This window comes from Hypomesus transpacificus, chromosome 9, assembly GCF_021917145.1.
Source record: "Hypomesus transpacificus isolate Combined female chromosome 9, fHypTra1, whole genome shotgun sequence".
NCBI classification, from domain to species: Eukaryota; Metazoa; Chordata; class Actinopteri; order Osmeriformes; family Osmeridae; genus Hypomesus; species Hypomesus transpacificus.
The window spans coordinates 1,391,479-1,410,257 of NC_061068.1; the positions used below are offsets into that span (position 1 = coordinate 1,391,479).

Sequence of the window (18,779 nt, forward strand, 5' to 3'; positions counted from 1 at the left end):
GATGGATGAACATTTAAAGTTTCATGTATTTTTGCTTTACTTTTTATTATTTATTATTATACAGTTTTATGTAACAGTTCTCACAAAGCTCTCTGTCCATCTCTACCATGTCTTAAGGCACTATCTTCAATGGTTAAGTTAAAGCCTGCCAAGTTAAGACTTACTAGGTTAGGGTACTATAAACATGTAATATTTAGATTATCTTTGTGTGTTTTCATTTATTGTACGTCTATCTACGAGGGTCTATTATAAGCTTCGGAAACGGGTAATGCAAAATGGTAAAGCGGTTTTCTGGTCTGAAGTTATAAATAAGTAATTTCATAAAGTAATTTATGATGTAAAGACCACATGCAACTGATGACATCATTGTCATATGGTACTGTATGTTACACCGCAAGAAAAGGTAATTCAAGTGAAATGATTCAATATTGGCTGAAAGCATATATTTAGTTATTCCCCCTCCTGGTAAAATGCTGTGCTGGCATGGTGGGGGAGTGACAAGGTAGTATTGAGGTGTCCTTGCCATTCACTAATGTCAAAGCCCAGAGCAGGGACTTACATATTCATTTCTCCTGGGCTAAATATAGGACCTGACCTGAAGTTTTGCATGAACTGGAACTTCTGCTCAATAAAGCAGTATGTATAAAAAAGTGATGTGGATAAGACTTGAAAAGGATTCATTACAGCAAAGAAGCAATTCATTATTCAACAACTTTATGAATTCAAACTGCATAGACTTACAACTCCATCTCATAGTGTAGAAAAGCATTTTCACAGATCTTCGCCCGTAGGTGCAGCAAGGCTCAGGCTAAAAAAATATGTTTGTGTCGCTGTTACATTCAGCTCGGAGGCCTTAGTGCAATGGGGACAACACAGAGACGAGATGTTTTAGTAATGTGAATATAGCTCTGCTCCTGATGGTTCTTCTGTGTTGTTTATGTGTTGACGTGTCTGGAACGTGCCTGGTCGAGACAGGAAGGCCCAAGGTTGCAGAGGGATACCAGCTGAGATGAAGCCCAGCCCGGTGGGGGGGAACACTGAAGTCATGCACGGTTCAAGCCCCAGTCACCAGACACACGAGTCAACCAGCACACCTAAATAAAAAAGTCCAACATCTCAGCTCTAAAGGTCTTTTTGTTTGTTTGTCACACATGAAGACCTCCAGCCTCCATGATCCAGATGTTTCTCAGGAGCAACCAGGGAAGCCCATCCCGCCAGCCCCTCTCAACACACAGTCCACACTCCGGCTCTGTCACTGTCACTGTCGCCATGGGCGATTCTCAGCGACAGGGAATGGAGCACCTGACACAGTAGATACACAATTGGGGGCTTGAAGTGACACTCAGCCTCTCTTCTGTGGCGGGGTGGTGCGTGACGGTGGCAGGGACGCCAGGAGTGTCACGGGAAGGTCAAACGGCGCCCGGCGCCTTTGTCCTCAGGGTCAAAGAAGCTAAAACAACAGGTCACCTCGCCTCAATAATCACAGTGATGCATCGCAACCTCTTCAACTACTGCTGACTCACGCCTGGCTGCCTCTCTCAGCCTGGCTGCTTCTCTCAGCCCGGCTGCCTCTCTCGGCCCGGCTGCCTCTCTCAGCCCGGCTGCCTCTCTCAGCCCGGCTGCTTCTCTCAGCCCGGCTACCTCTCTCAACCCGGCTGCCTCTCTCAACTCGGCTGCCTCTTTCAGCCCGGCTGCCTCTCTCAGCCCGGCTGCCTCTCTCAGCCCGGCTGCCTCTCTCAGCCCGGCTGCCTCTCTCAGCCCGGCTGCCTCTCTCAGCCTGGCTGCCTCTCAGCACCTACACACTTCAGAGGAGCACGTCACGGATCTGTCGAAACAACCATCGCTGGCTACCGCTTCAACAAGACGCGGTCAACATGTGGTTCTTCAACAATAAATGAACCTGCATCCATAAACTGTCAGTGCAACAACTGTTGTTTGTTTTTCGCCTCTCGTATATCAGTCGTATAAAAACCCCCTCTGGGTATTGGCGAGGCAGCTGGACACCTGGAGGATTGAACCCGGGACAACAACAGAAGAGACAGGATGGTTAACGGCACTGTTAGGAAGCAGGGGGTGAGGTTCCCCGGATAGAGAAGGAACGCATGTTGGGCTGATCGATTGATAAGACATCTCAGGACTGAGAGAAACTATAAAAGTTCTGCCAAAGCTTCTGCATTATGCATGCGCCGGAATTCTCGAAGCAGTAGTCGGGAAGGGCACTGCAGACAATTACATTCTGATTCATCGGTGCGATCATTTGTGTGAATGAAGGGTAGCGAACGTGTCATACATACTTGCACATTTAAAATAGAACATGCTTCTGTATGACATAGAAATGGAACATGGAGATATTTACGTCGTTTATTTTCTCTTCAGTAATGCCAAATATCTCGAGCAGACAGAGACAAACAGAAAAAGGGAGATGGAGAAAAGGAAAAGAGGAAGGGATAGTGCAGTATTATTACGGCTAAGGGTATCAATGTTACATTAAATACTGCTTTGTTTTAAGAAGAGAAACTTCAGAAACGTACTGTACTAACAAGATCAGAACTCCAAAATGTTTCTGCTCCAAGCACAATAACTGTGCATTTAGCAAGTAAACAAGGACTTTGTTTATATGTTCCACTTACAGAACAGTACTCAAACTAACTTGGCAAACTTCTCTCCAGTTTGATGTCTGACTGAAGAGCCGTAAACAGAAATCACTGGCATAGATCACTTATATAAATGTCAGACATAAACTTGAGGTTTTGTGTGTTTGTGCTTATAAGCGTGACTTCAAGCATTGATCAACACGTTTCTGAAAGGGAAGGTGGAGTGGAAATTCTGCATTCGGGTGCATGAAATGTGGAACATGTGGAACATTCATAACAACAACTTAATATGAATGAATAAACCAAGCAGCAGAAAACAGTCAAATAAATAAAAAGCCTAGACATCTGACTGCCAATAACAATTTACGTCATGAATGCAGTTGTTAATGAATGAAGATTGTGTCAATATTTTGTCAACTGTATTTCCATGTGTGTACACTATGTGTGTACCCCTATGTGTATGTGTGTGTGTACATTTGTGTAGCTTTCAGTGTGTGCATCTACCTTCATGCATTCACAAGAGTTGTGTGTGCCCATATGCCAGTGGGGGGGTGATGGTGATGGTGATGGGGGTGCTGGAGGTGGGTGAGATGGTGGTTTGGGGACCAGACGGCAGCAGGCAGCCCTGAGCGTGGAGGCCAGCCAGAACCCCCAGAACCCCCCCCTGCTGCAGGCCACCATCTAAGGAACCAGGAACAACAAGCAGCCAAACAAACAAGCCCTGCTGGAGATCACAGCGCACCCCCAGTCCCAAGCTGTGACTCCAACGGCCGAAGGAAACCTCGACTAGCGAGCGGGAATAATCCTAGCGGGATGCGGGAGGGCAGACGGCTTTCTACTCCTCCGCCCTCGTTAAAAGATCCAACCTCTACGCCCAGGGTCGCTGATTCAAAGACAAATCAAGACGAACATGTTCACCTCTGATTTCCTTTCTCGGATGAAGGTGAAACTCATAAATGATCACCGTGCAGGAAAGAAGAATGGCAGAAGACATATGAGAAGAGGACTGGGGGGGGGGGGGGGGGCATGAGTGAAAAGATAATGAGGATATAAGAAAGGAGATTGGGGTTGAGATGGGTGTGCGTGAGCTGAGCTAAAGCCTCGTTACGTGATCCGCGTCTGGGCTGGAGTGTCTCCACTCCTCCGTCTCCCAAACCCTCGCTCTCCTCCATCTCCATCTCCCACACCCTCGCTCTCCTCCATCTCCCACACCCTCGCTCTCCTCCATCTCCATCTCCCACACCCTCGCTCTCCTCCATCTCCCACACCCTCGCTCTCCTCCATCTCCCACACCCTCGCTCTCCTCCATCTCCCACACCCTCGCTCTCCTCCATCTCCATCTCCCACACCCTCGCTCTCCTCCATCTCCCACACCCTCGCTCTCCTCCATCTCCCACACCCTCGCTCTCCTCCATCTCCCAAACCCTCGCTCTCCTCCATCTCCCACACCCTCGCTCTCCTCCATCTCCCACACCCTCGCTCTCCTCCATCTCCATCTCCCACACCCTCGCTCTCCTCCATCTCCCACACCCTCGCTCTCCTCCATCTCCATCTCCCACACCCTCGCTCTCCTCCATCTCCCACACCCTCGCTCTCCTCCATCTCCATCTCCCACACCCTCGCTCTCCTCCATCTCCCACACCCTCGCTCTCCTCCATCTCCCACACCCTCGCTCTCCTCCATCTCCCACACCCTCGCTCTCCTCCATCTCCCACACCCCCGCTCTCCTCCATCTCCCACACCCTCGCTCTCCTCCATCTCGCTTTCCGTCACGGGGGAGATGCAAGCTGCCAGGCTGCCAGGCTGACAGGCTGCAGGGGACAGCTCAGGCTGAGCTTGTTAACTGGTACATAAGCAGTCAGGGCACTGACAACCAATCAACCAGAGAATGAGAGCAGAAAAAAATTAAATAATAACCACCTCCCCAGACATGCAAGGAAGGACCCTCAAGAATAGAGCAGCATGAGAAGAAATGGATCATATTTGATTCAATAACAGAGAAATGTGTGATAGGGAAGAAGGATTTGATTTATTTATATATTTGTTTATGTATTATTGGGCTTTGTGCCACTGCAGGGACATGAGTGAGAAAGTCATCCGTCCATCACTTCAGATATGAGTCATGTTTTAAACATGGCCCCGAAAGATTCAACTCAACATCCGTACCCATCTACTGTCTTCTCACATACACACACCTACACACATGCACCAACACACACACCCCACAAACAGAAACACACCAGTATCAACCCTGTATTTGCACTAAAACAAAGAGCCGCTGTTGTGTGCAGTTCCCAGGGACGTCTGTGTGTTAGGCTTAGGGACAGCAGGCATCTACTGAACTGCAATACACCAGTTCAAGCCCGTATTGATCAGAAGGACCATGTTGACTGGATTCTCAAATGATCAAAGGCATAGCACTATGTCACCTTCAACTCCAGTTGCTGCATTGTGTCAGTGTCATACCAGTCACCCTGGTCACAAGTCGTGCCTCAACCCCCCACTGTGGTCGCCAGGGTAGGTGAGTGGCGAGAGAGGGTTTCTGTGGCAGCTGTTGTGGTCATGAAGCGTAACAAGCAGTGATGAAGCTTTTTGTTGTTGGCGTAATTGGCTTTGCATGTGGCTTTAACTCAGCAGGGCCCAGAAGCAGGAGGTGGACAGCCACACTGAGACCAGCAGGAGGTGGACAGCCACACTGAGACTAGCAGGAGGACAGCCACACAGAGACCAGGGAGAGACAGCCACACTGAGACTAGCAGGAGGACAGCCACACAGAGACCAGGGAGAGACAGCCACACTGAGACTAGCAGGAGGACAGCCACACAGAGACCAGGGAGAGACAGCCACACAGAGACCAGAGGAGGACAGCCACACAGAGACTAGCAGGAGGACAGCCACACTGAGACCAGCAGGAGGACAGCCACACAGAGACCAGGGAGAGACAGCCGCACAGAGACCAGGGAGAGACAGCCACACTGAGACCAGAGAGAGACAGCCACACAGAGACCAGGGAGAGACAGCCACACAGAGACCAGGGAGAGACAGCCACACTGAGACCAGGGAGAGACAGCCACACTGAGACCAGGGAGAGACAGCCACACTGAGACCAGCAGGAGGAGGACAGCCACACAGAGACCAGGGAGAGACAGCCACACAGAGACCAGAGAGAGACAGCCACACAGAGACCAGAGGAGGACAGCCACACTGAGACCAGAGAGAGACAGCCACACTGAGACCAGAGAGAGACAGCCACACTGAGACCAGCAGGAGGTGGACAGCCACACAGAGACCAGGGAGAGACAGCCACACTGAGACCAGAGAGAGACAGCCACACAGAGACCAGGGAGAGACAGCCACACAGAGACCAGGGAGAGACAGCCACACTGAGACCAGCAGGAGGAGGACAGCCACACAGAGACCAGGGAGAGACAGCCACACAGAGACCAGAGAGAGACAGCCACACAGAGACCAGAGGAGGACAGCCACACTGAGACCAGAGAGAGACAGCCACACTGAGACCAGCAGGAGGAGGACAGCCACACAGAGACCAGGGAGAGACAGCCACACAGAGACCAGAGAGAGACAGCCACACTGAGACCAGCAGGAGGTGGACAGCCACACAGAGACCAGGGAGAGACAGCCACACAGAGACCAGAGGACAGCCACACAGAGACCAGGGAGAGACAGCCACACTGAGACCAGCAGGAGGTGGACAGCCACACAGAGACCAGGGAGAGACAGCCACACAGAGACCAGGGAGAGACAGCCACACTGAGACCAGCAGGAGGTGGACAGCCACACAGAGACCAGGGAGAGACAGCCACACAGAGACCAGGGAGAGACAGCCACACAGAGACCAGTGAGAGACAGCCACACAGAGACCAAAGGAGGACAGCCACACAGAGACCAGAGAGAGACAGCCACACTGAGACGAGAGGAGGACAGCCACACTGAGACCAGAGCCTACAGTGCTGATCAACCTGACTCTCTCTCCCTACCTCCTTACCTCCAAATAACTCTGTCTTTAGATCCAATTCTGTCAGTCCGTCTCTCTTTCTTTTTATTCTCTCTGTCTTAATCTCTATCGTTGTGTTCTAGCGCCCTCCCTCCCCTCTCTCTCTCTGCCTCTGCCTCTCTCTGCCTCTGCCTCTCTCTCTCTAGATCAAATTCTCTCTCCACCCTCCCTCTTTTCTTCTCACTCACTCACTCATTGGCTTAACCTCAAATTCGAAATCCTTCACTCTGAATCTCTCTTTTCAGATCAAACTCATTTACATTTACATTTAGTCATTTAGCAGACGCTCTTATCCAGAGCGACTTACAATAGGTACAGGGACATTCCCCCCGAGGCAAGTAGGGTGAAGTGCCTTGCCCAAGGACACAACGTCATTTGGCACGGCGGGGAATCGATCCAACAACCTTCTGATTACCAACCCGACTCCCTCACCGCTCAGCCATCTGACTCCCTGGAAACTCTGTATTTCTCTCCCTCCCCCTCGCCCTCCCCCTCCCTCTCCCTCTCTCTTTCCTCTTCTCTCCTCAATGAGCCGGGCCCCTCATCACGCACCCATCCCCGCCCCTCCTTTTTCCCCCCCGAGGTCAGGGAAGAGGGAACATAAATGATGAGCCAATAAAGAGGGGCAGTATCCCAGACAGGCTCTGAGGGGGCCTCTATTAGCATGCCACCTGTGGGTCCCCCACAGCCAATAATGAGAAGCAGTCAGCAAGCCAGCCCCCGCTGCCAGCCAGACAGCTAATCAACCAGTCAGCCAGCTAACAGCTAAGCCAGTCGTCTGACTGTCAGCCGTTCAGTCATCAAGTCCCAGTCATCCAGCCAGTTAACCAGTCAGCCCTTCTAATACAGCCCGTTCTCCACTCCAGTCACCTAGTCAGCCGTCCAGCCCTAACAATCCAGCCAATCAGCCAGCCAGCCAGCTCGCCGTTCAATCACTCAGCGAGTCACTCGGCCAGGCAGCCCAGGGTCACTCCGGCAGAGTTTACCAGCCAGTCTGAAGGTCTCACTTTCCTGGGCTCTGCACTCCACTGACAGTTATGCACCAGGACATACGGACAGTGTCTGAGGCTATGAGCAGAGGCACTAAGTGGTCATGAAGAGAGAGACTTGCCCCCTGCTGTGACAGAGAGCTGGATGGGTACAGCAGGACATCCCTGACTCAGCTGGTCTTGCTACGGAGGCAGACTGGGCAGGGAGTCCCTCCAGCGTGGGAGCACCGTGGGTGGGAGGCAGACCTACCAGGGATGGAGGTTCTCTTGGGGAGGATGGTCACAGCGCCAATGGCGGCGTCCTCCTGCCCATGGATGGGACTGTTCTTGGCCCCCCAGCTGTCTGAGCCGATCCACACAAAGTGACCCACTTGGTCTGCTTGTTTACTGGCGTTCAGGACACCCCTGTTGATAGACACACACACAATATTATTGAGTGCCCTTACAGTCAGACCCGCTGGGTGATGAGAAAAGGGATTATAAACACACACACACACACACACAGAAGGACACACACTTAAGTGGCACATGCTATTTCTTTGCAACTGAAGAGCACCCAGTCTGCACTTTTACATTTACACCATTTATCCCTCTTTTTGAACAATTTATCTTTCTCTCTCCCTCTTTTCTGTCTCTGTCTCTCTGTCTCTCTCTCTCCGTACCGTATATCTTCATCCGAGGCAAAAATGATGATGGCGCGGGCGTATCGCGTGTCTAGCAACAAGCGAATGATCTTGTCGAAGTCAGACGGCTTGTGATCGTGGGGGATCTTCAGGGACTGGGCGATGCAGATGCCACCTGGGGAGGAGAAGGGCAGAAATAATGACTTCTCAGCAGGGGGGAGGAGGGAGGAATAGAGGGAGAAACAGAGAGCAACAAAAAAAGACCTACAAGGAATCCCTCAAGTGCAGTCTGTCAGGAAAGGTTAAAAATGTATTTAAACCCTGGGGTTCGAAACGTGATTAAGTTTGACTGAAATCATTAGAATTCACGGGGAGCATTTTGCACACAATCGACAAACAATGAATACATCTCAGCCGGATGTAAGGAGGAATATTTTTGTGGCAATGTTTGGACTGTTGACAGTTCTTGCACAGGCTTGCAGCACCCCAGTGTTTTTGGAGCTAGATAATTAGACAGCTTTCTGAGAAGCTCCATTCTGGATGTTTTCTCACAGCCCAGGTAGCAGCAGTCCTAACCAGGTTCCAGACTTCCTGCATGTGATGAATCCTGGGTACTGGATTACTCTGTGAATGCCTTGTTTCACTAGTGTTCAATACATGAATATGATCATTGAAGAATTAACACAATTGAGATTGTGAACTGTAATTGACACGGAAGAGTGTTTGAGAGAGACGAGAGAGACAGAGAGGGGGAGTGAGTCAAACTGTAAGACAGTAAGTATAAAGAATTCTTCACACAGATTAGAGAAACTCTACGCTAACTGTAGTTTGGCAACTGTTCCGCTGTGTGCGATCTGTGACACATACTGTACGTTTGAAATCCCAGCGGGGAAGACAAGCCTTCGTCCAGTCTCTGTGACGACCAACAGTTCCTGGAACCGCCTGAAACGACTTGATGGGTTTCAATCTGTCAGCGGGTATTACAGAGCGGAAAAATCGGAATCCTCCAGGTGACGTTGGTGTGTGTTGACGTGCCATGACATGCTGTGTGAGGGACGTGCCAATCACATTACTTCCTGCACGCCCGTCGTCAACGGAACGTGTCTGCTGGAGAATGTAACAGCGTTGACCCTCGAGTGTTGTGTTGGAGAACGCCAGAAACCAAGCTTGCCTCTGGGCAACATCACACACACACACACATAAACACACCAAGGTTTGTTTTTCTATATTAGTGGGGCCCGACCATTCACTCCCATTCAAAATGGAGCTCTCTCTTACGACTAAACCCTAACCCTTAACGTCATTCTAACCCTAAAACCGACTGAGAAAAGCATTTGCAGTTATAAGATCCAAGCAAAAGAGCCCCACAGGACATACGGTCCCCACAAGTGTAGTTAAACACAAACACACACACACGCATTCACACCCACTTTGTTGAACAACCCCCCAAGGTTGGTCACGGACTTAGCTCTGTGTGTTCCAGCTTCTGTTCCACCTTTGTATGCGGACCAAACACAGCTCGCTTGGCTGCGTGTGCTCAGCCGAACAGTGGAGATGTGTTCCCAGATTAGCTCCCATAATCCTTCTCTCTCTGCTTGTGCTAGAACACAACACCAAGCTCACCCTGATCTGCTTTTGTTCGGTACAATTATCAAAACACAGGAGAGAGAGAGATAAAGAGAAAGAGAGAGAGAGAATGTTCCATACGGTACAGTAGTCACAGTAAAAAGGGCAGTAATGCTCTGTGACCAGCAGAAGAGTCAGTTAACGTGCAGTACAGGCCTTGAAGCTGAGGTATATGTCAGATCAGGGCTGTTCGGTCGGTAAACAGCCGGGGCGCTTGTTGTTAAACGGCTCAGAGGAAAACCGGGTTGCACCTGAGCTCAGCTCATATACTCCGACAGGACAGGAAACGAATGAAGGCTGATTCAGAAGGAGTCCTACACAAGGGCACACTGTTCTTACACATGCGAAGGTGTGGTCTACCCCCGCCCCCCCCATGCGTGACCTCCGTAAATCACAAACGCATAACACGTTTAGATGACAGACGATTGCTTGTCTAACCATGAGACACATGCAAGTCTCTCCCTCATTGCTGTCCCTTGTCTTTCTGTCTCTCTCTCTCTATTGGCCCTCTCTCTCTTCCCATCCACTAACACATACCAGTATCCACCTCCTTGCTCCCTGATACGCGGGTTTTCTATACATATGAGGTTGTCTCTTGCTGTGGTCAAAAGGTCACGCATCTCTCTCTGCTCCCTCGCTCCTCTCCTCCTGTTCTCCCTGGCTCCTCTCCTCCTCTGCTCCCTCGCTCCTCTCCTCCTCTGCTCCCTCTCTCCTCTCCTCCTCTGCTCCCTCGCTACTCTCCTCTTCTGCTCCCTCCCTAACTCCTCTCCTCCTCTTCTCCCTTGCTCCTCTCCTCCTCTGCTCCCTCCCTCACTCCTCTCCTCCTCTTCTCCCTCGCTCCTCTCCTCCTCTGCTCCCTCGCTCCTCTCCTCCTGTGCTCCCTCGCTCCTCTCCTCCTGTGCTCCCTCGCTCCTCTCCTCCTGTGCTCCCTCGCTCCTCTCCTCCTCTGCTCCCTTGCTCCTCTCCTCCTCTGCTCCCTCGCTCCTCTCCTCCTCTGCTCCCTTGCTCCTCTCCTCCTCTGCTCCCTCGCTCCTCTCCTCCTCTGCTCCCTTGCTCCTCTCCTCCTCTGCTCCCTCGCTCCTCTCATCCCTCGCTCCTCTCCTCTGCTCCCTCGCTCCTCTCCTCCTCTGCTCCCTCGCTCTTCTCCTCCTCTGCTCTCCTCCTGTGCTCCTCTCCTCCTCTCCTCCTGTGCTCCATCGCTCCTCTCCTCCTCTGCTCCATCGCTCCTCTCCTCCTCTTCTCCCTCCCTCGCTCCTCTCCTCCTCTTCTCCCTCCCTCGCTCCTCTCCTCCTGTGCTCCCTCCTTCTTTGTGCCAGGCTGCTGATGGCTCATTTGCTTGCCAGGTGTTGACTGACGTTTTACATGGGGACTGTATCGCGGCTCACAACATTAGTTTGACAGACAGCCTCTCTTAATTGGTTCTTCAGAGCTTGTTGATGTATTGCTTTTTTATCATACCACTAGAAGAGCGATCACAGCTCTCTGTGAAATGAATGTTTGGGATTCCAGGCACTTGTCATCATTATTGGCACAATTTACTCCCCACCTGGAGTTACCGTAACGTTACTGCTCCATGAGATAGAGACAGGGGTAGAGAGAGAGAGAGAGAGAGACAGAGAGAGAGAGAGAGAGAGAGAGAGAGAGAGAGAGGGGGGGGGGGGGGGGGTAGAGAGAGACATAACGAGAAAGAGGTAGAGAGAAAAGTAGAAAAATAGAGAGAAAGCGATAGCCAGAGAGTGAAAGAGTGAAAGAGTGTAAAAAAAGAGAGATTAAAGAGAGAAAAGAGAGATTACAGAGAATGAAAGGATGAAATGGTGAGAGAAAAGAGAGATTAAATAGAGAATGAGAGGATTAAAGAGAGAGAGTGCGAAAGAGAATGAAAGAGAAAGAGAGCAAAGCAGAGAGAGAGACTGAAAGAGAGAAAGAATAAGAGAGAGAGAGAGAGAGAGAGAGGGAGAGAAAGACAGAGAGAGAGAGAGAGAGAGAGAGAGAGAGAGAGAGAGAGAGAGACAGAGAGAGACAGAGAGAGACAGAGAGAGACAGAGAGAGAGAGACAGAGAGAGACAGAGAGAGACAGAGAGAGAGAGACAGAGACAGAGAGAGAGAGACAGAGAGAAACAGAGAGAGAGAGAGAGAGACAGAGAGAGACAGAGAGAGACAGAGAGAGACAGAGAGAGACAGAGAGAGAGAGAGAGAGACAGAGAGACAGAGAGAGACAGAGAGAGAGAGACAGAGAGAGAGAGAGAGAGAGAGAGAGAGAGAGAGAGAGAGAGAGAGAGAGAGAGAGAGAGACAGAGTATCTCCTCTCTTGCCATCTCCTGTCATCAGTACATAATGTAACAGCGATCTCATCCCTTATGATGGTGCTGAGGTTCAAAATGCTGAGAACTACAGATGCAACATGCTGTCTACTGTTGACCTGTCTGAGATGATTACAGTCACACCAGGAGCAGGTGGGGGATCAGCAACCATACAAGATATCCAAGATGGCAGCTCATATTCAGTGCTATTGATCTGCTGATAACCTCTGCCCAGAGGCCTAGGGTCAGCAGGAGACAGGTCGATACAGACATAGGCAGGTGCGTGGAGGAGGGTTATACTGCTGGAACACCCTATCAGAATGGGCCAAGTCTGTAACTAGGTAACTGTATAACCAGGCAGGCATGACTGAGAACAGGTAGGTAGGCAGGAAGGTTAGACTGTCACCTGGCAACCAAAACTGCAAACAGGCTGGGAAGATTGTAACCAGCGAGATAAGACTGTAACCAAGTCACCGCGACTTTAAACAGGCAAGGAACACTGTAACCAGGCTGCCACTATTCTAAACAGGCAGGTAAGAGTGTAACCAGTACAGGAGAGAAGATATCTCAGATCCATCAGGGGGGGGGGGTCATATGGAGCTTCGAGTAACAGTTAATCTTCCTAAATCCTGTAGAAATAAAGCACCTGCCAGCTCCTTATCTCCTGGTCTCTCTCTCTCTCTTCATTTTTTGTCTCTCGCCCACTGACTACCTCTCTCTCTCTCTTTTTATATTCATAGATATAAAGTAGATATAGGCTATGTACGTGCATATATGTCCCCTTCCGACTGGCTGTGGAGAAAATGGATCTTGTTTTAAAGCCATCCTGCTCCTCTCCTGCACCTAAGCTCATGTGTTGCCATGGTTGCCTCGTTGTTAAATTTCTTTAGAGCCATCGACCAAAAATGTCTCGACAGAGACTTCAGCACTCAGGTGAGGGCACAGTTGTGTACAGTACTGCACAGTACAACACCTTACAGCACTGCAGAGTACAGCACAGCAATGTACAGGACAGTGCAGTACTGCAAAGTACAGCACAGTACTGCAAAGTACAGCACAGCACAGTACTACTGCACAGCACAGTAGTAGGTACTTGCTGCAGGTGCACTGGAGGAATCTCAGCCCTGGCTCTGGGGAGTTATCAGTCACGCATGACCAGAGCTCCGCGGTGCCCGCAAGGCAGCTGACACACCGTCATCGGCCCAGACACTGAGAGGCTTCTCATAAAGAGCGGGACTTATCACCTCCTCGGCAGTCTGCCCGGCGACTGGGGGCCCCAGGGGGCCAATCCCAGAATACCTGGATCATCCGAGATACAATATTTATCCAGGTAATCATTTTCAGGTTAATCCATGTCGGTATCCCGGCCTTGGGAATGAGGTAAAATTGGACTTCATTGTGCAGCGACCGGACCTGACATAAGCTTGGAGGAGAGTCAGAACGAGGGAGTTCTCATTCTCTCCTGACCGATCCTAACGGCTGTGCTGACATTGCATGGACTCCAAAGTGTAATGAAGAATTTGGAAATACTTTGACAATCACTATAGTGAACAGGTATCATCTTGTGATTAGTCAGTATTTCCAATTTTTCAAGGAGAGAATCTTGATAGGAAATCGTTATTATTGAATTTCTCTAAAGCTTTATCAGCAAGCATTGCTGTTAAAAAAAACGTTTTTTTAGAAGAAGCCAGGACCGGAAAGGCTAACAATATAGAGCAAGGTCTACGTTTATGGCAAAACAGTCTGTAAAATTGTCTAGATACTGTACAGAGTTTGCTGAGTAACTTTACATAACCATGACAGCTATTCCTGTGTACAGTAAGTAACTGGTCAGACTAACCCTAACCCTAACCCAGGACATAACTTTAAGTTTTTAACTAATTCTCAAACATCTAGATAAGTGCTCTGTCCTTTTGTTCAACTTAAAACTTGCTTGATTGTTTTAAAAGGATAAATCACCGGCGAAACCACCTTATTACGACTTGTATACATCTGTTTTGTAGTTGTGATAAAATATATCTTATGTGAGACCTATTTCATGCTGACACAAACACATACAATTTGCATTAGTTTACCCTCACAGCAGGCTATGAATCACATAATTACGTACCCCTCCACCTTCTTTTCCCATTGTTCATGGGCAACAGAAGTAATGAATTACAGCCAAAATGTGCATGTTGACATGAGTTCCCTGTGCTGTGCATCCCCTCTCTGCTAGGATGTTCCAGGAGATTTACAGCAGTGGAGTTGACCTTGAGGTGCAGGGAGCAGGGTGCAGAGAGAAGGGCCGGTTGGGGCAGAATACAGAGGAGCCTGGCCTGGTCTCTCAGAGGGGGAGAGAGACGGAGGAATACAAGACGAGAAGGAGAGAATAAGAAGGAGAGAGGGAGATAATAAGAAGGAGAGAGGGAGATAATAAGAAGGAGAGAGGGAGAGAATAAGAGAGGAAGAGAAAGAGAGAGGTAGAGAGAGCTAGGGAGAGGGAAGGAAAAGGGAGAGGGAGAGAAAGATAAGTTCAAGGGGAAAGAGTTGGTGCAGAGAGAGAAAGAGAGAAAAGCAGAGAGAGAGAGAGAGAGAGAGAGAGACAGAGAGAGAGAGAGAGAGAGAGAGAGAGAGAGAGAGAGAGACAGAGAGTGAGAGAGAGAGAGAGAGAGAGAGAGAGAGAGAGAGAGAGAGAGATGAGAGAGAGAGAGAGAGAGAGAGAGAGAGAGAGAGGGGCTGGAGACAGAGAAAGAAAGCAAGAGAGAGGGAAAGAAACAGGAGAGCTAAAGCGAGGGGCGCATGGAAGACAGAATCATGGAAGACACCCAACTTATGCGAAGGTCTCTGCCAGGACAAGACTCCCACAGCCTGGGCCTCAATATCTCAGACCAACATCCGCTCTGAGGCCGCTCTCGCAGAGAGAGAACGCACAACTAACAGTGATCTCTGCTCTGCAGTTCTGTCTATAACCGGATTGGGATGCTGTCCCCTTCACATACTCATGGATGGATTATAATTCAGTGCCTTTCTCCTTTGCGGGAAACATTTTGTCTATCAGGCTGGACCCCAGACTCCCTTTCAGAGGCACCACATTAACATCTGAAAAGAGACAATTGAGCAATTTCCTTGTTTTCTTCTGCAGTGACAGAGCATCAATCAATCAATTAATCTTTGTTTAAGTTCTTCCCCAAAAACGATTGATTGCTAATTAACGCCATTCAATGGGACTGACACTGAGAAAATTGAAAAGGAAGACTTTATTAAATCTACTGTGTTGAGTATCGAACAGGGGCGGAAAGGGGGGGGGTTGCAGTCGGCCACGACAGAGCGGCAACATTCTGGTGGAACCAGGAGACGTTACGTAAGAGGACCCGCTGAAAAAACAGAGAAACCGTTGATTCGAGTGGAAAACAAATTCCTATTCACAGACGCGGTAAATCAGGAGGACGGGCCTAAATGGGTCAAGCTTTCTGAACATCGAAACACAACCACACGAACCGACTAAATGAGAGGAGAGGAAAAGAGGAAAGGAAGAGGAGTAAATAGGAGAGAAAGGGAGAGGAGAAAAGAGGAGGAGAGAAAAGGAGGAGAGAAAAGGAGAGGAGAGAAGGAGAAGAGAAAAGAGGAGGAGAAAAAGGAGGAGAGACAAGCAGAGGAGAAAAGAGTAGGAGAAAAAGGGAGAGGAGAGAAAGGGAGAGGAGAAGGGAGTAGGAGGAGAAGGGAGAGGAGAGAAAAGGAGAGGAGAAGGGAGGGGTGGAGTGGTGACGATGAAGACCCCTGCCTCCCAGCTACCATGGCAACAAACGAGTTGAGGTGCCAATGAGGAACAACATGTCTCATGTTGGAGGAACATTCCGGGATCGTTTCGACATGTCATTAAAGCCAGACATTGTTGAGGCAATCTGCAACATTTAGCTCTGGGACAGCTGGGACAAGTAGTTTGCTGAGAGTTCTGAATCTTTCTGACTGGCTGTCACAGACATCAAATACCAGATGTCATTGCAAGGGATTTCCATTGTGTCAAATCAAGATTCAAGGAGATTGAAAAGTGAAATATTAATGTGAGCTTTGCTGAAAAAAAAAAAAAAAGTATTTCTCAAGGGTGTGAAATATTCTTGAAGCAAGACAGCCAAGTTTTTTGGGGGGGGTTCTTTTCTTGTTTTACTGTTTCCATGACTTAGATGTTCAGCACCAACAAATAAAAGGCACAATGAGTGACCTTCTCCTCCCAGAGATTGGAAGCTGCAGGTCATGCCCGTCAACATGAATAAAATATCAACACACCTCAAACACGCAATAAAATGGATCGTGCCAAGTTCAAACCAAGATCAGACATGTGTTTGGGGTTTGCGTGTGGATGTTTCCATGTGTGCTTGTGTGGATGTTTTTGTATGTGTGTCTTTTTCGTGTGTGTGAGAGAGTGTGTGTGTGTGTGTGTTGCCCTGTGTGATAACCTCATGCTTGTTCTTCCTGCCATCCATCATATGAAGGACAGGATAACGTAATATGCATCCTGACAAGCTTAGGAGACGCGGTCAGCAAATGTGTGTGTGTGTGTGTATGTATATATGCAGTTGTGCGTGTGTGTGTGTGTGTGCATGTGTGTGAATGTGAGCATGTGTGTGAATGTGAGTGTGTGTGTGTGAAAGTGTGTGTGTGTGTGTGTGTGTGTGTGTGTGTGTGTGTGTGTGTGTGTGTGTGTGAAAGTGTATGTGTGTGTGTGTGTGAAAGTGTATGTGTGTGTGTGTGTGAAAGTGTATGTGTGTGTGTGTGTGTGTGTGTGGGGGAGGGAGGGTCAGGCTCTTGGCCCTTCATCCGCTCCCACTGAGAGGTCTGGCACAGAGCAGGTGACATTGAACACTTTCTTCATCCACTGCCAGAATCCCCCCTCCCCCTCCCTCCTCCCTCTCCAGCTCACCTTCTCTTTCGGCAAACTAAAAGACTATGTTTAGGAGAGAACTATTTCAAAAAGGGCTGACAAAATTAGAGAACAATCTCTTATCTTCTCTTTGGACCCTGTATGCTCTTATTCTAGCATTCATCTCAAACTGGTCAGAATTGGCCGATGAACACCTTCTTCATGGAAATCTCACATTTCACACTTTCTGTTACAGCAAGTTACATGACAGATCTGAAACCATTTCCAACTGCCACTAACAGAAGCCAACTGACGCCAAGAAACACCAACTGCCACTATGCTCCAATCACTGGCACAGGTCGTGAACCTGCCCTGGGTGAAAGATAGCGACTCCTGTCTCAACAAGGAACCAGGCATTACAACCTCTACAACCTCGTAGATCTAACTTTAGGAACCTCAGACAGGCTAATCAATTTTACAGGCTTGCATCTTTCACCGGCATGGCCTCCTCCCAGGGCCCAGGGAGACGTGGGTAATGAGGCCCCGGCTTCTGGTGAAGTGTCAGCAGACAGGCAAGCAGCCCGTGAGGCTCACAACCATCTCCTGTCAGGTACCACGGCCCAGGTGTCCTTCAGCCAGAAACAAGAGCGCAAAGGTAAACAAAGAGAGAGAGAGAGAGAGAGAGAGAGAGAGAGAGAGAGAGAGAGAGAGAGAGAGAGAGAGAGAGAGAGAGAGAGAGAGAGAGAGAGAGAGAGAGAGAGAGAGAGAGAGAGAGAGAGAGAAAGACAAAGACAGAGACAGAGAAAAACAAAAAGAGGGAGACAGAGAGAGAGAGACCAGGATTATGGCAGGGCATGGATCTTGCTAAATAATGATCCCTCTGTTGGAAAAAACTATGGCGGGTTAGTTGAGCTCTTAGCAACAACAAGTCTGTCAGACTCCATTTGTCAGCTTTTCCACCTCCAGGCATGACCATGTCAGAGGTGTACTTCACGTTGAGAAGGCAGGTCTTCCACAGGAACCACAGAGGACCCTGGTGATTCACACCCAAAGAAATAAACAAAAGCCAATTAAAGTGAACATGGAGAGGTCGACCGCTATATTTTCTTCAGGGCAAAGCTAGATGACCTTTAGCTGGCACTGACAAATTAAGTTATATCGGTGTGTGATTAGTGCTTGACCCTTAGTCTCTTAGTGCCTCTGCACGTTGATTACAGTGATGACTCAGGGCTGGGCAGGTGAACCAGAGGACAAGAACCTCATATGAAAAGCATATTTTTACATTTTCTTTGACATGCCAAAGAATATGGTCAATATTCAACACTACCCTCCCCCGCCACCCCCCAGATTTTTTTGCACATTCGGCATGGCTTGGTTCATACATAGTTCATGAAATGATTGCTCATATACTTTCACTGGCTGGTGCGTGAAGCGGCCCGCTATGAAACAATAACTACACAGTTGAATCATAGTGGGTATTATCAGGATCCAGGTCATTGACTGTGGGCTTTACTACAGAGAATTATAAAAACAGCCTGTGGCCAGAGAGTCATAAAAAAGAAATAGCTGTATGGAAAAAGGAAGGTAGAACCATAGCATTAAGTTCATGGGTCTATCTACGGGTCTATCTACGTGTCTGCCTCTCTTTCAGTATCTCTTCTCTTCCTCTCTCTCTTTCAGTATCTCTCTTCTCTTCCTCTCTCTCACTACTCACTCTTTCAGTATCTCTCTTACTACTCTCTCTTTCAGTATCTCTCTTCTCTTCCTCTCTCTCTTTCAGTATCTCTCTTCC

General features: G+C 49.1%; 1 protein-coding gene across 1 annotated transcript in view; it reads right to left on the reverse strand.

Moving 5' to 3' along the window:
* The window catches only part of LOC124471866 (metabotropic glutamate receptor 7), a 102,958-nt gene that overhangs the window by 43,744 nt on the left and 40,435 nt on the right, over positions 1-18,779 (reverse strand). Inside the window, exons 3-4 of the mRNA XM_047026502.1 lie at positions 8,261-8,396; positions 7,849-8,003 (exon numbers count right to left, since the gene is read on the reverse strand). Coding sequence (XP_046882458.1) covers positions 7,849-8,003; positions 8,261-8,396 — 291 coding nt within the window. The remainder of the gene's footprint in view (positions 1-7,848; positions 8,004-8,260; positions 8,397-18,779) is intronic.